The sequence below is a fragment of the Oncorhynchus kisutch genome, linkage group LG4 (genome assembly GCF_002021735.2).
Source record: "Oncorhynchus kisutch isolate 150728-3 linkage group LG4, Okis_V2, whole genome shotgun sequence".
NCBI classification, from domain to species: Eukaryota; Metazoa; Chordata; class Actinopteri; order Salmoniformes; family Salmonidae; genus Oncorhynchus; species Oncorhynchus kisutch.
Genome location: NC_034177.2, coordinates 12,269,740 through 12,286,788, shown reverse-complemented (window position 1 = coordinate 12,286,788; position 17,049 = coordinate 12,269,740). Strand labels below are relative to the sequence as shown.

The window sequence follows — 17,049 nt, the reverse complement described above, 5'->3', positions numbered from 1 at the left end:
ACTTAAACCTGATCAAACATCTCTTGAGAGACCTGAAAATAGCTGTGCAGTGACGCTCCCCATCCAACCTGACAGAGTTTGAGAGGATCTGCAGAGAAGAATGGAAGAAATTCCCCTTATACAGGTGTGCCAAGCCTGTAGCGTCATACCCAAGAAGACTCGAGGCTGTAATCAATGCCAAAGGTGCTTCAACAAAGTACTGAGTAAAGGGTCTGAATACTTATGTAAATGTGATGTTTCAGTTTTGTATTTGTAATAAATTTGCACAAAATTCAAAATAAATGTTTTTGCTTTGTCATTATGGGATATTGTGTGTTGATTGGTGAAGGGTAAATAAATGATTTAATCCATATTAGAATAAGGCTGTGACGTAACAAAATGTGGAAATTGTCAAGGGGAATACTTTCCGAATGCACTGTAATTACACAATTTCTGACTGAAAAGTTCTGTTACCAAAATCGCTGATTTGTTTAGGAAAAACAGTCCCTAAACCTCTTAACGTGACAAACGTATGCATCGCATGTACGTGACCAAAGACCTATTCTCACGGCACTAGTATTATTAGAGAACATTGCTTATCTAATTATTACTCCAGAATGTCCGTTATTCCAGAGTACGATTCGGACGGGATTCGTTTTTTCCCCTGTAATTTTAAAAATATATTTTCTATAAATTGACAGTTTTGACGGAAGCCTGGAGGTTTCTATTCTAGGCAGGAAGATACAGTATTTCAACATGTCCAGGTGATAGGGTCTATAACTTGAGCTTGGTTCCCAAGCTATACCAAACCATCTTTGGTATAGTGTCGCCATAATATTTGAATTGAGAAAGTGTGATCATAATCATTAGGATATTTTAGCAATCTGCAGTACTTACTAAATGCTCCCAGATGTGAGCTAAACAGTAAAAAAAATTACGGGTTTCGATGAGAAAGTGAATTTATAATTTCAAACATTTAGGTCAGTTGTATGCTGCTTTGTGATCTATTAAAAGCAAGGGTTGCATTAAATAGGCACAATATTTAGTTTTAATGATGCATTTGGCAATATTCAATTAATACACACAAAACATATAAACAAAAACATTCACTGTGATAGTTGATGTAGGCCATTAATATATAGTTTATATGTAGCACTTAGTTATCTAATCAGTTATTGTGATCTTTTGCAAACCACGAGCAACACCTGTCAAACTCAGATATTTTTTTCAAAACACAGGGATGTCGATTCACACGGGACTAGTATTATCAGAAGACCTTGGAGTTCACCAATAAACAGAAGGTTAATCTGGTTGGAATTGTTTCTCTCCTGACATGTAAAAATGAATGACATGGCAGATTAGGATGGGACTAAAATTACAGATGTGGTGTTTTGTACTCATGCACATAATTATGTTTACCTGACCTCCCCTAGTAAAACTAATTCCGTCGGAATAGGACACAATAGGGCCTGACCTATAGCATATCATAATCGCAACAATAAATTGGTTTTATTGGTTGCTCAGGAGGTAAAGGGGAAGTCGGATGAGTGGAATAAATGTGACTAGTTGTGGAAAATCCTGGAGATCAAGAAAAATAAGTTGAGGAGCAAGCGCTGCGTGTATATTATGTCTCTGCCAAACAGCTGCTGTATAGAATACAATATTATCCCTGAGCGTTTGGAACAATGTAAACACTCAATAAATTATAAGTGTGCCAGAGAGTCTGTTGTAATGTTTTCTTTGTTAAGCATTTATTACAGCAAAGACTAAAAACACTTGCATTCATTATTGAATGCAATTTCTGAAATGGAACATTTTATTTATTGTTTAAGTTAATTAATTAAGGCTGGCTTAATTTTATATGAAAACTAAAATTCTTCCTTGCATTTCAAATCATGAATGACTCGTATGCTGTGTGATGACATGAACAAATTAATGATTGATTGATACAGTAGCCCATTTAAGAATTAAAATATAGGCGTAAGTAAGTTACGGTATTTAGACTAAACAGGATGCGGTTTTAGGCTTACAGCTCAATGGTAGTTGTCTTCTTATGGCTGTGGGCAGTATTGAGTAGCTTGGATGAATAAGGTGCCCAGAGTAAACTGTCTGCTACTCAGGCCCAGTTGCTAATATATGCATATTATTAGTAGATTTGGATAGAAAACACTCTGTCATTTCTAAAACTGTTTAAATGATGTATGTGAGTATAACATAACTCATATGGCAGGCGGAAACCTGAGAACAAATCCACCAGGAAGTGGGAAATCTGAGGTTTGTAGTTTTTCAAGTCATTGCCTATCGAATATATCAAATTAAATTTTGTTTGTCACATACACATGGTTAGCAGATGTTAATGCGAGTGTAGCGAAATGCTTGTGAATATACAGTGTCTATGGGGTCATATTGCACTTCCTAAGGCTTCCACTAAATATCAACAGTCTTTAGAACCTTGTTTGAGGCTTCTACTGTGAAGGAGGGGTGAATGAGAGCTGATTGAGTCAGGCGTCTGGCAGAGTGCCATGAGCTCATTCAGGTGCGCTCCCGTGAGAGGTAGCTGCGTTCCATCGCATTTCTACAGACAAAGGAATTCTCCGGTTGAAACATTATTGAAGATTTATGTTTAAAAACATCCTACAGATTGATTCTATACATCGTTTGACATGTTTCTACAAACTGTAATGGAATTTTTTGACTTTTCGTCTGCCCTGTGCGTCGTGAATTTGGATTTGTGAACTCAAGGTGCGAACAAAAAGGAGATATTTGGACATAAATAGACTTTATCGAACAAATCAAACATTTATTGTGGAACTGGGATTCCTGGGAGTGCATTCTGATGAGTATCATCAAAGGTAAGTGAATATTTATAATGCTATTTCTGACTTCTGTTGACTCCACAACGTGGCGGAAATCTGTATGGCTTGTTTTTGTGTCTGAGTGCTGTACTCAGATTATTGCATGGTGTGCTTTTTCGGTAAAGCTTTTTGAAATCTGACACAGTGGTTACATTAAGGAGAAATTTATCTAAAGTTCCATGCGTAACACTTGTATTTTCATCAACATTTATGATGAGTATTTCTGTAAATTGATGTGGCTCTCTGCAGAATGTTTTGGAAGCAAAACATTACTGAACGTAATGCTCCAATCTAAACTGAGATTTTTGGATATAAATATGAACTTTATGGAACAAAACATACATGTATTGTGTAACATGAAGTCCTGTCTGATGAAGATCATCAATGGTTAGTGATGCATTTTATCTCTTTCTGCTAGTTCACATGAAGTTGTTTGAGGCATGGTGCTCACGGAATCAGTAGGTTGTTTAACAAACACTCAAACAGGCAACAGAAGCAGGAAAAGGCAACTCCGGGATGCTGGCCTTCTAGGCAGAGTTCCTCTGTCCAGTGTCTGTGTTCTTTTGCCATTCTTAATCTTTTATTTGTATTGGACAGTTTGAGATATGGCTTTTTCTTTGCAACTCTGCATAGAAGGCCAGCATCCCGGAGTTGCCTCTTCTCTGTTGACATTGATACTGGTGTTTTGTGGGTACTATTTAATGAACCTGCCAGTTGAGGACTTGTGAGACATCTGTTTCTCAAACTAGACACTCCAATGTACTTGTCCTCTTGCTCAGTTGTGCACCGGGGCCTCCCACTCCTCTTTCTATTCTGGTTAGCTCCAGTTTGCTCTGTTCTGTGAAGGGAGTAGTACACAGATTGTGCGAGATCTTTAGTTTCTTGGCAATTTCTCGCATGGAATAGCCTTCATTTCTCAGAACAAGAATACACTGACGAGTTTCAGAAGAAAGTTATTTGATTCTGGACATTTTGAGCCTGTAATCGAACCCACAAATGCTGATGCTCCAGATACTCAACTAGTCTAAAGAATGCCGGTTTTATTGCTTCTTTAATCATAACAACAGTTTTCAGCTGTGCTAACATAATTGCAAAAGGGTTTTCTAATGATCGATTAGCATTTTAAAATTATAAACTTGGATTAGCTAACACAACGTGCCATTGAAACACAGGAGTGATGGTTGCTGATAATGGGCCTCTGTATGCCTATGTAGATATTCCATAAAAAATCAGCTGTTTCCAGATACAATTGTGATTTACAACATTAACAATGTCTACACTGTATCAATTTGATGTTATTTTAATGGACAAAAAATGTGCTTTTCTTTCAAAAACAAGGACATTTCTAAGTGACCCCCAACTTTTGAACGGTAGTGTAAGTGATCCCCAAATCAATGTAGTTCACATCATATTTGCGCCTCTTTGATGGTCCAACGTCCCTGTCTGTTGTTCGGTGCTTTCCCGGGTAAGGGGTCAGTAGCTCTTCGGCTCCATCAGATTCACAACTGTCAGTGTCCATGCTAGCTGGGCTAACAACAAATGTAGAATTACTGATGCTAGCATTGGATGTGCTCGTGGAAGCAGAACAACTTGTGTCGTCGACAGGTGCAGGTGTAGTACTGCTATAGTACTGCTGGTAGTAGCAGTACTACCAGTAGAGCTTGTATGAGTCTCTATGGACTCGAGCCTTACTAAATGGACTGTTTGAAAATGTGAAGATAACAACAACAAAAAAACACATTTTTATTTGGCGTACCCCCGACGGCTTTGCGCGTACACCAGTTTGCGCGGACCCCAGTTTGGGAATACCTGTCTTAGACAATAAAACAAGGGCTGTTTTCTCATCTCCTTATTCTGCTGCTGCCTCCACCACATTGTTCTCAACACCAATATGCTGGTTAACTTTGCACATAGCAACGTAGTCTAGAAAAACGCGGAAATTCAACAGCGCACTGATGTGTTTCTGAACCACGGACATCGATCACTATCCAATGCGGGAGAAAGCACATTTGTTATAAAATAATATAATTTGTCTTAGTGTTGAGTCATTGTTCTTATGTAATATAACCATATATAATTCCAGCAGCACTTGACAGAGTGATGGACTGTGCCATCCCCATGGCCTCCACAATGGATCAGTCCACTCAGACAGGCACCAATCAGACAGGTGTCTTGTACACAATATTTATTTTTTGCTAACCCCATTTAGTCTACAAAAAAAATCTTGGTCGACCAACAGCCTATCCACCAAACAATCGACCAGTCGACTAAATGGGGTCAGCCCTACCTGAGTCACATAGCAACAGTAACCAATGAGCTTTTTTCTCTCTTTTTGTTGTTGTTGTTGTTTTATTTATTTTTTACATTGACCTGTTGTTTGCTATTGTCGATTACCATATAATCATATATAGGAGACAAACTCTAATAAGTCCCATAGCAACAGTAACCAGTGAGCATGTCACTGTCAGCTGACAGTGATGTGAAGTGTTGCTTGGGTGATGCAGGATACAGCGTGTCATGTGCTTCACTTTACTCCAGTACCTTTGGTCATGCTTTTGATCTTGCCCAGGGGGGACGGCACAGACACGTAGGACCCATCTGAAAGAGTCGTGACAAGATAAACAGGTTGAAGAAAATAGCCCATGTTTCTGCTCAATCTTTATTCTTTATTTTTTAGATTATCACATTACATTGTACATTGTTGTATATATTCAGCAATCTTGGTGAGGTGTTATTTTGCACTTTGAACATTACACATGTTAATTAATAGTCAACATTCTCTCCTTTGTAGACCTATTATTTATTCATTTTTTGAAAATAACATTTACTTGTGTTGTATTCTATCATCTTGGTGAGGTGTTATCTTTGAACATTACTAATGTTTATAGTCAACATCCTCTCCTTTGTTGGCCTCTCCTAAAGATACATAGCATTAGATGTACATTATATAGCATAGCAAAGACATACAGTATAGCATCCAAAAGAGAATATTAGTTCTCTCAATTGTCATAATTCCTTACATCCTCTCTCCTTGGCTCCTTAAAATGTATTGGAGAAGAATATCAGAGGTTCCTCCCCTCTGACCTTCTCCTCCAATGCATTTTGAGAAGGCGGTAAGTATAAAGAACATGAGGAATCAAGCAAATACAATTGAGATTCACCCTATGAGATGGTCCTAGATGTTAGGGCCTTGAAGTCCAAGTGCACCAGTGAACCCCTCCTCTCCCACTCACCTCCGCCAGGCTGAGAGTACTCGTTACATGGAGAGTCATCCAGGGGACGCTTGTAGTGTTTGAGCAGAGTGACGATGGAATCATGACCTGGGGTAGGGACACCGGGACAGGGTCACAGATACAGGGATATACAGAAAGGGTTTTTACGGTGGCATTCACTATAAACAAACGCATTATTACCGCATTATACCCATCTACCAAAGTCACCATTAGTAGTGCTACTACTGCAGTGTCTACTACTACTACTACCACATGTATGACTACTACTACTACATGTATGACTACTACTACTACATGTATGACTACTACTACTACATGTATGATCACTACTACTACATGTATAACTACTACTACTACATGTATGACTACTACTACTACATGTATGACCACTGCTACTACATGTATGATTACTACTACCACATGTATGACTACTACTACTACATGTATGACTACTACTACTACATGTATGACTACTACTACATGTATGATCACTACTACTACATGTATGACTACTATTACTACTACATGTATGATCACTACTACTACATGTATGATCACTACTACTACATGTATGATCACTACTACTACATGTATGATTACTTCTACCACATGTATGACTACTACTACCACATGTATGACTACTACTACTACATGTATGACTACTACTACTACATGTATGACTACTACTACTACTACATGTATGACTACTACTACTACTACATGTATGATCACTACTACTACATGTATGACTACTACTACTACATTTATGACTACTACTACTACTACATGTATGATTACTACTACTACATGTATGATTACTACTACTACATGTATGACTACTACTACTACATGTATGACTACTACTACTACTACATGTATGACTACTACTACTACTACATGTATGATCACTACTACTACATGTATGACTACTACTACTACATTTATGACTACTACTACTACTACATGTATGATTACTACTACTACATGTATGATTACTACTACTACATGTATGACTACTACTACTACATGTATGACTACTACTACTACATGTATGACTACTACTACTACTACATGTATGACTACTACTACTACTACATGTATGATCACTACTACTACATGTATGACTACTACTACTACATTTATGACTACTACTACTACTACATGTATGATTACTACTACTACATGTATGATTACTACTACTACATGTATGACTACTACTACTACTACATGTATGACTACTACTACTACTACATGTATGATTACTGCTACTACATGTATGACTACTACTACTACTGTATGTATGATTACGACTACTACATGTATGACTACTACTACTACTGCATGATTGACTATTACTACTGTATGTATGACTACTACTACTACTACTACTACATGTATGACTACTGCTACTACTACTACCTGCCACTACTACTACTACTACTACTACTACTACTACTACCACTACATGTATGACTACTGCTACTACTACTACCTACCACTACTACTACTACTACTACTACTACCACTACATGTATGATTCCTACTACTACTACTACTACTACCACTACTACCACATGTATGACTACTACTACTACATGTATGACTACTACTACTACATGTATGACTACTACTACTACTACATGTATGACTACTACTACTACTACATGTATGATCACTACTACTACACCTATGACTACTACTACTACATTTATGACTACTACTACTACTACATGTATGATTACTACTACTACATGTATGACTACTACTACTACTACATGTATGACTACTATAACCACTACATGTATGACTACTACTACTACTACTACATGTATGACTACTACTACTACATGTATGATTACTACTACTACATGTATGACTACTGCTACTACTACTACCTGCCACTACTACTACTACTACCACTACATGTATGATTACTACTACTACATGTATGATTACTACTACTACTACTACCACTACGACTACATGTATGACTACTACTACTACTACTACTACTACTACTACTACTACTACTACTACATGTATGACTACTACTACTACATGTATGACTACTACTACTACATGTATGATTACTACTACTACATGTATGACTACTGCTACTACTACTACCTGCCACTACTACTACTACTACTACTACTACTACCACTACATGTATGATTACTACTACTACATGTATGATTACTACTACTACTACTACTACCACTATGACTACATGTATGACTACTACTACTACTACTACTACTACTACTACTACTACATGTATGACTACTACTACTAAATGTATGATTACTACTACTACATGTATGACTACTACTACTACATGTATGATTATTACTACTACATGTATGACTACTACAACTACTACATGTATGACTATTATAACCACTACATGTATGACTACTACTACTACTACATGTATGACTACTACTACTACTACATGTATGATTACTACTACTACATGTATGACTACTACTACTACTGTATGTATGATTACGACTACTACATGTATGACTACTACTACTACTACATGTATGACTACTACTACTACTACATGTATGATCACTACTACTACATGTATGACTACTACTACTACATTTATGACTACTACTACTACTACATGTATGATTACTACTACTACATGTATGACTACTACTACTACTACTACTACATGTATGACTACTATAACCACTACATGTATGACTACTACTACTACTACTACATGTATGACTACTACTACTACTACATGTATGATTACTACTACTACATGTATGACTACTGCTACTACTACTACCTGACACTACTACTACTACTACTACTACTACCACTACATGTATGATTACTACTACTACATGTATGATTACTACTACTACTACTGCTACCACTACGACTACATGTATGACTACTACTACTACTACTACTACTACTACTACTACTACATGTATGACTACTACTACTACATGTATGACTACTACTACTACTATGTGTATGAATGAATACTACTACTACTATTACATGTATGATTACTACTACTACATGTATGACTACTACTACTACATGTATGATTACTACTACTACATGTATGATTAATACTACTACATGTATGATTACTACTACTACATGTATGACTACTACTACTACATGTATGATTACTACTACTACATGTATGAATACTACTACTACTACTACTACTACATGTATGACTACTACTACTACTACATGTATGATTACTACTACTACATGTATGACTACTGCTACTACTACTACCTGCCACTACTACTACTACTACTACTACCACTACATGTATGATTACTACTACTACATGTATGATTACTACTACTACTACTGCTACCACTACGACTACATGTATGACTACTACTACTACTACTACTACTACTACTACTACTACTACATGTATGACTACTACTACTACATGTATGACTACTACTACTACATGTATGACTACTACTACTACTATGTGTATGAATGAATACTACTACTACTATTACATGTATGATTACTACTACTACATGTATGACTACTACTACTACATGTATGATTACTACTACTACATGTATGATTAATACTACTACATGTATGATTACTACTACTACATGTATGACTACTACTACTACATGTATGATTACTACTACTACATGTATGAATACTACTACTACTACTACTACTACTACATGTATGACTACTACTACTACATGTATGATTACTACTACTACATGTATGATTACTACTACATGTATGATTACTACTACTACATGTATGATTACTACTACTACATGTATGACTACTACTACTACATGTATGATTACTACTACTACATGTATGATTACTACTACTACATGTATGACTACTACTACTACTACTACTACATGTATGATTACTACTACTACATGTATGACTACTACTACTACTACATGTATGACTACTACTACTACATGTATGACTACTACAACCACTACATGTATGATTACTACTACTACATGTATGACTACTACTACTGTATGTATGATTACTACTACTTCTGTATGACTACTACTACTACATGTATGATTACTACTACTACATGTATGATTACTACTACTACATGTATGATTACTACTACTACATGTATGACTACTACTACTGTATGTATGATTACTATTACTACATGTATGACTACTACTACTACTACTACTACTACTACATGTATGATTACTACTACTACATGTATGATTACTACTACTACATGTATGATTACTACTACAACTACTACTACTACCACTACTACCTCATGTATGATTACTACTACTACTACATGTATGATTACTACTACTACATGTATGATTACTACTACTACTACTACTACTTCTACATGTATGATTACTACTACTACATGTATGATTACTACTACTACATGTATGACTACTACTACCACATGTATGATTACTACTACTACATGTATGACTACTACTACTGTATGTATGATGACTACTACTACATGTATGATTACTTCTACTACATGTATGACTACTACTACATGTATGACTACTACAACCACTACTACTACATGTATGACTACTACTACTACATGTATGATTACTACAACCACTACTACTACATGTATGACTACTACAACCACTACTACTACATGTATGACTATTACTACTGTATGCATGATTACTACTACTACTACTACTACATGTATGACTACTACTACTACTACCTACCACTACTACTACTACTACCACTACATGTATGATTACTACTACTACTACTACTACTACATGTATGACTACTACATGTATGATTACTACTACTACATGTATGATTACTACTACTACATGTATGATTACTACTACTACTACTACCACTACTACCTCATGTATGACTACTACTACTACTACTACATGTATGACTACTAATACTACATGTATGATTACTACTACTACATGTATGATTACTACTACTACATGTATGACTACTACTACTACATGTATGACTACTACAACCACTACATGTATGATTACTACTACTACATGTATGATTACTACTACTACATGTATGACTACTACTACTGTATGTATGATTACTACTACTACATGTATGACTACTACTACTACATGTATGATTACTACTACTACATGTATGATTACTACTACTACATGTATGACTACTACAACCACTACATGTATGACTACTACAACCACTACATGTATGATTACTACTACTACATGTATGACTACTACTACTGTATGTATGATTACTATTACTACATGTATGACTACTACTACTACTACTACTACATGTATGATTACTACTACTACATGTATGATTACTACTACTACATGTATGATTACTACTACTACTACTACTACCACTACTACCTCATGTATGATTACTTCTACTACATGTATGACTACTACTACATGTATGACTACTACAACCACTACTACTACATGTATGACTACTACTACTACATGTATGATTACTACAACCACTACTACTACATGTATGACTACTACAACCACTACTACTACATGTATGACTATTACTACTGTATGCATGATTACTACTACTACTACTACTACATGTATGACTACTACTACTACTACCTACCACTACTACTACTACTACCACTACATGTATGATTACTACTACTACTACTACTACTACATGTATGACTACTACATGTATGATTACTACTACTACATGTATGATTACTACTACTACATGTATGATTACTACTACTACTACTACCACTACTACCTCATGTATGACTACTACTACTACTACTACATGTATGACTACTAATACTACATGTATGATTACTACTACTACATGTATGATTACTACTACTACATGTATGACTACTACTACTACTACATGTATGACTACTACTACTACATGTATGACTACTACAACCACTACATGTATGATTACTACTACTACATGTATGATTACTACTACTACATGTATGACTACTACTACTGTATGTATGATTACTACTACTACATGTATGACTACTACTACTACATGTATGATTACTACTACTACATGTATGATTACTACTACTACATGTATGACTACTACAACCACTACATGTATGATTACTACTACTACATGTATGACTACTACTACTGTATGTATGATTACTATTACTACATGTATGACTACTACTACTACTACTACTACATGTATGATTACTACTACTACATGTATGATTACTACTACTACATGTATGATTACTACTACTACTACTACTACTACTACCACTACTACCTCATGTATGATTACTACTACTACATGTATGATTACTACTACTACATGTATGATTACTACTACTACTACTACTTCTACATGTATGATTACTACTACTACATGTATGATTACTACTACTACATGTATGACTACTACTACCACATGTATGATTACTACTACTACATGTATGACTACTACTACTGTATGTATGATTACTACTACTACATGTATGATTACTTCTACTACATGTATGACTACTACTACATGTATGACTACTACAACCACTACTACTACAGTGCCTTGCGAAAGTATTCGGCCCCCTTGAACTTTGCGACCTTTTGCCACATTTCAGGCTTCAAACATAAAGATATAAAACTGTATTTTTTCTTAAGAATTAACAACAAGTGGGACACAATCATGAAGTGGAACGACATTTATTGGATATTTCAAACTTTTTTAACAAATCAAAAACTGAAAAATTGGGCGTGCAAAATTATTCAGCCCCCTTAAGTTAATACTTTCTAGCGCCACCTTTTGCTGCGATTACAGCTGTAAGTCGCTTGGGGTATGTCTCTATCAGTTTTGCACATCGAGAGACTGACATTTTTTCCCATTCCTCCTTGCAAAACAGCTCGAGCTCAGTGAGGTTGGATGGAGAGCATTTGTGAACAGCAGTTTTTAGTTCTTTCCACAGATTCTCGATTGGATTCAGGTCTGGACTTTGACTTGGCCATTCTAACACCTGGATATGTTTATTTTTGAACCATTCCATTGTAGATTTTGCTTTATGTTTTGGATCATTGTCTTGTTGGAAGACAAATCTCCGTCCCAGTCTCAGGTCTTTTGCAGACTCCATCAGGTTTTCTTCCAGAATGGTCCTGTATTTGGCTCCATCCATCTTCCCATCAATTTTAACCATCTTCCCTGTCCCTGCTGAAGAAAAGCAGGCCCAAACCATGATGCTGCCACCACCATGTTTGACAGTGGGGATGGTGTGTTCAGGGTGATGAGCTGTGTTGCTTTTACGCCAAACATAACGTTTTGCATTGTTGCCAAAAAGTTCAATTTTGGTTTCATCTGACCAGAGCACCTTCTTCCACATGTTTGGTGTGTCTCCCAGGTGGCTTGTGGCAAACTTTAAACGACACTTTTTATGGATATCTTTAAGAAATGGCTTTCTTCTTGCCACTCTTCCATAAAGGCCAGATTTGTGCAATATACGACTGATTGTTGTCCTATGGACAGAGTCTCCCACCTCAGCTGTAGATCTCTGCAGTTCATCCAGAGTGATCATGGGCCTCTTGGCTGCATCTCTGATCAGTCTTCTCCTTGTATGAGCTGAAAGTTTACAGGGACGGCCAGGTCTTGGTAGATTTGCAGTGGTCTGATACTCCTTCCATTTCAATATTATCGCTTGCACAGTGCTCCTTGCGATGTCTAAAGCTTGGGAAATCTTTTTGTATCCAAATCCGGCTTTAAACTTCTTCACAACAGTATCTCGGACCTGCCTGGTGTGTTCCTTGTTCTTCATGATGCTCTCTGCGCTTTTAACGGACCTCTGAGACTATCACAGTGCAGGTGCATTTATACGCACACTTGATTACACACAGGTGGATTGTATTTATCATCATTAGTCATTTAGGTCAACATTGGATCATTCAGAGATCCTTACTGAACTTCTGGAGAGAGTTTGCTGCACTGAAAGTAAAGGGACTGAATAATTTTGCACGCCCACTTGTTGTTGATTCTTCACATAAAAATACAGTTTTATATCTTTATGTTTGAAGCCTGAAATGTGGCAAAAGGTCGCAAAGTTCAAGGGGGCCGAATACTTTCGCAAGGCACTGTACATGTATGACTACTACTACTACATGTATGATTACTACAACCACTACTACTACATGTATGACTACTACAACCACTACTACTACATGTATGACTATTACTACTGTATGTATGATTACTACTACTACTACTACTACATGTATGACTACTAATACTACTACCTACCACTACTACTACTACTACCACTACATGTATGATTACTACTACTACTACTACATGTATGACTACTACATGTATGATTACTACTACTACATGTATGATTACTACTACTACTACTACCACTACTACCTCATGTATGACTACTACTACTACTACTACATGTATGACTACTAATACTACATGTATGATTACTACTACTACATTTATGATTACTACTACTACATGTATGAATACTACTTCTACTACTACGTGTATGATTACTACTACTACATGTATGACTACTACTACTACATGTATGATTACTACTACTACATGTATGACTACTACTACTACTACTACTACATGTATGATTACTACTACTACAAAAATCTTGCATTCTTTTAGTAAACCAGCACCTTGTGACATCACCAGAGTTTGCCGGATAGTTCCTTTCACCTTGGCTTGTACTCCGTTTATAGAAGAGGCCATCACTGTGGCCCCATCGTAACACTGTGCCACAACTTTGGCTGTGCATTCACACTCCTCTAAAAAGCTGATAATTCGGGCAGCATCCGCTTCTGCCCGTTTATCATCAGTTACATCCTCAAATTTACCAAACCTTTCCTTCTCACCACCATCGTTAGAGAAACGCAACACATAAGACATTTGGGCTTCATTGCTGATGTCTGTCGTCTCGTCAACCATGATGGTTGCTAAGGAGTTTTTTTTCAATTCCTCCTTCATGACATCTGTCATTACATTCGCGACTGCATGTATCAGGTCATTTTGGATTTTGCTGGAAGTGCCTGTGAACACGGTAGCTATAGCCAAATGGCAGTTTAACAATCTGCCATAATCAGCCAAAAAATCCAGTATTTCCAGGAAGTTTCCCTTATTAGCTGATTCCTTACCCTCATGTCCACTGAATGCTAAATCTTGCTTGCCTAAAAACACAACCATATGAATAAGGCGCTTTAGAATCTCCCTGTTGTGCCTGACTTTATCATTGTGAGCAAGTGTCTCATTGCACCGCTGTTTGTTGAGAAGAAGGTCTACTCTTGTTTCCCCAAATGTTTTTAAACTCACTGTAGCTCGCAGGTGTGAAGTTGAGTTTTGGAGTCGAAGTGCTGACTTTGTCTAACAGGCTAAATCTTTGAAACCAGTTATCCAGGTTGAGATATAGTATTATCAGTGCTGAAGAGTAGGCAATTCCAACAGTAAAGCTTTTTTGTCAGCTCACAGCCGGTTATCCACGGATAGTGCTCATAATAATGGGGCGGCAGGGTAGCCTAGTGATTAGAGCGTTGGACTAGTAACCAAGTTCAAATCCACGAGCCGACAAGGTACAAATCTGCAATTCTGCCCCTGAACAGGCAGTTAACCCACTGTTCCTAGGCCGTCATTGAAAATAAGAATTTGTTCTTAACTGACTTGCCTAGTTAAATAAAGGTTTAAAAAAATGTTTTATTTAAAATGCCTTTCAAAACTATTTTCTCTTTGTACCAAATCAGGTAATGTCCTCGATTACTCTCTCTGCAGTTGCCATCGCCATCGTTACATACACTCAGCTAGCCAGGCTCAAGCGTGACAAAACAAGATAAGGCTTGCTATTGGCTCTGAATTAGTGACGTATGCTGAGGCATCATACAATTGTCCCACCTATTACAAGACTATTTGTGATTGGTTGATTCTACTGTCATTCCAAAATGCTACTCTAATCAAGTCAATGTCAATGACGTTGGCTGGTGCCTTCTATTCAAAGCCTGAGCGCCTAGCCAATGAGTGTTGAGCCCAGCTAGATTATTTCTATCAAGAGACTACCAAAGAAAAATTCAGATTGGATATTTTTTTCTCTTGGATATTAACCCTTCCTTTCCCAACACAAACTGAAGAAATTTAATAGGAAGATCATTACAATTAAGGCAAAAAAATATTAAATCAATGAAAAGAAAATGACAAATTATAATTTATAAAATTACATACAGATTTGTATCTATCCTGAGGGCGTAGAGGGCCCTGATGGTTCCCTACTGACTAATACTGGGTAATGGTACAGTCACTACTACATGTATGCCAACGACTACTAATACTACTACTAATACTACTGGGTAGTACTACAGTCACTACTTGTTGTGAAATTGTTAGGTTATATTACTTATATTACGGAACTAGAAGCACAAGCATTTCACTAAACTTGCATTAACACCTGCTAACCATGTGTATGTGACAAATAAATTTGATTTCATTTCATTTTACTACCATGATGTAGTACACAGTCACTTCTATTACTTATACTCTCACTATTTATTCTTACTGAGACAGGGGTAGGGTAACAGTGTGGGGGAGTAAAATCAATTACAAACAGTTACTCAGTGTACAGTGAGGGAAAAAAGTATTTGATCCCCCACTGACAAAGAAATGATCCGTCTATAATTTTAATGGTAGGTTTATTTGAACAGTGAGAGACAGAAGAAAATCCAGAAAAACGCATGTCAAAAGTGTTATAAATTGATTTGCATTTTAATGAGGGAAATAAGTATTTGACCCCCTCTCAATCAGAAAGATTTCTGGCTCCCAGGTGTCTTTTATACAGGTAACGAGCTGAGATTAGGAGCACACTCTTCAAGGGAGTGCTCCTAATCTCAGTTTGTTACCTGTATAAAAGACACCTGTCCACAGAAGCAATCAATCAATCAGATTCCAAACTCTACACCATGGCCAAGAGCTCT

The 17,049-nt window shown here is 36.5% G+C and overlaps 1 protein-coding gene across 2 annotated transcripts in view; it reads right to left on the bottom strand.

The window, feature by feature from the left end:
* The window catches only part of tnni3k (TNNI3 interacting kinase), a 61,313-nt gene that overhangs the window by 28,752 nt on the left and 15,512 nt on the right, over positions 1-17,049 (bottom strand). For both annotated transcript variants that reach the window (XM_020479743.2, XM_031822442.1), the window contains exons 12-13: positions 6,068-6,154; positions 5,376-5,432 (exon numbers count right to left, since the gene is read on the bottom strand). In XM_020479743.2, the coding sequence (XP_020335332.1) occupies positions 5,376-5,432; positions 6,068-6,154 (144 nt within the window). The remainder of the gene's footprint in view (positions 1-5,375; positions 5,433-6,067; positions 6,155-17,049) is intronic.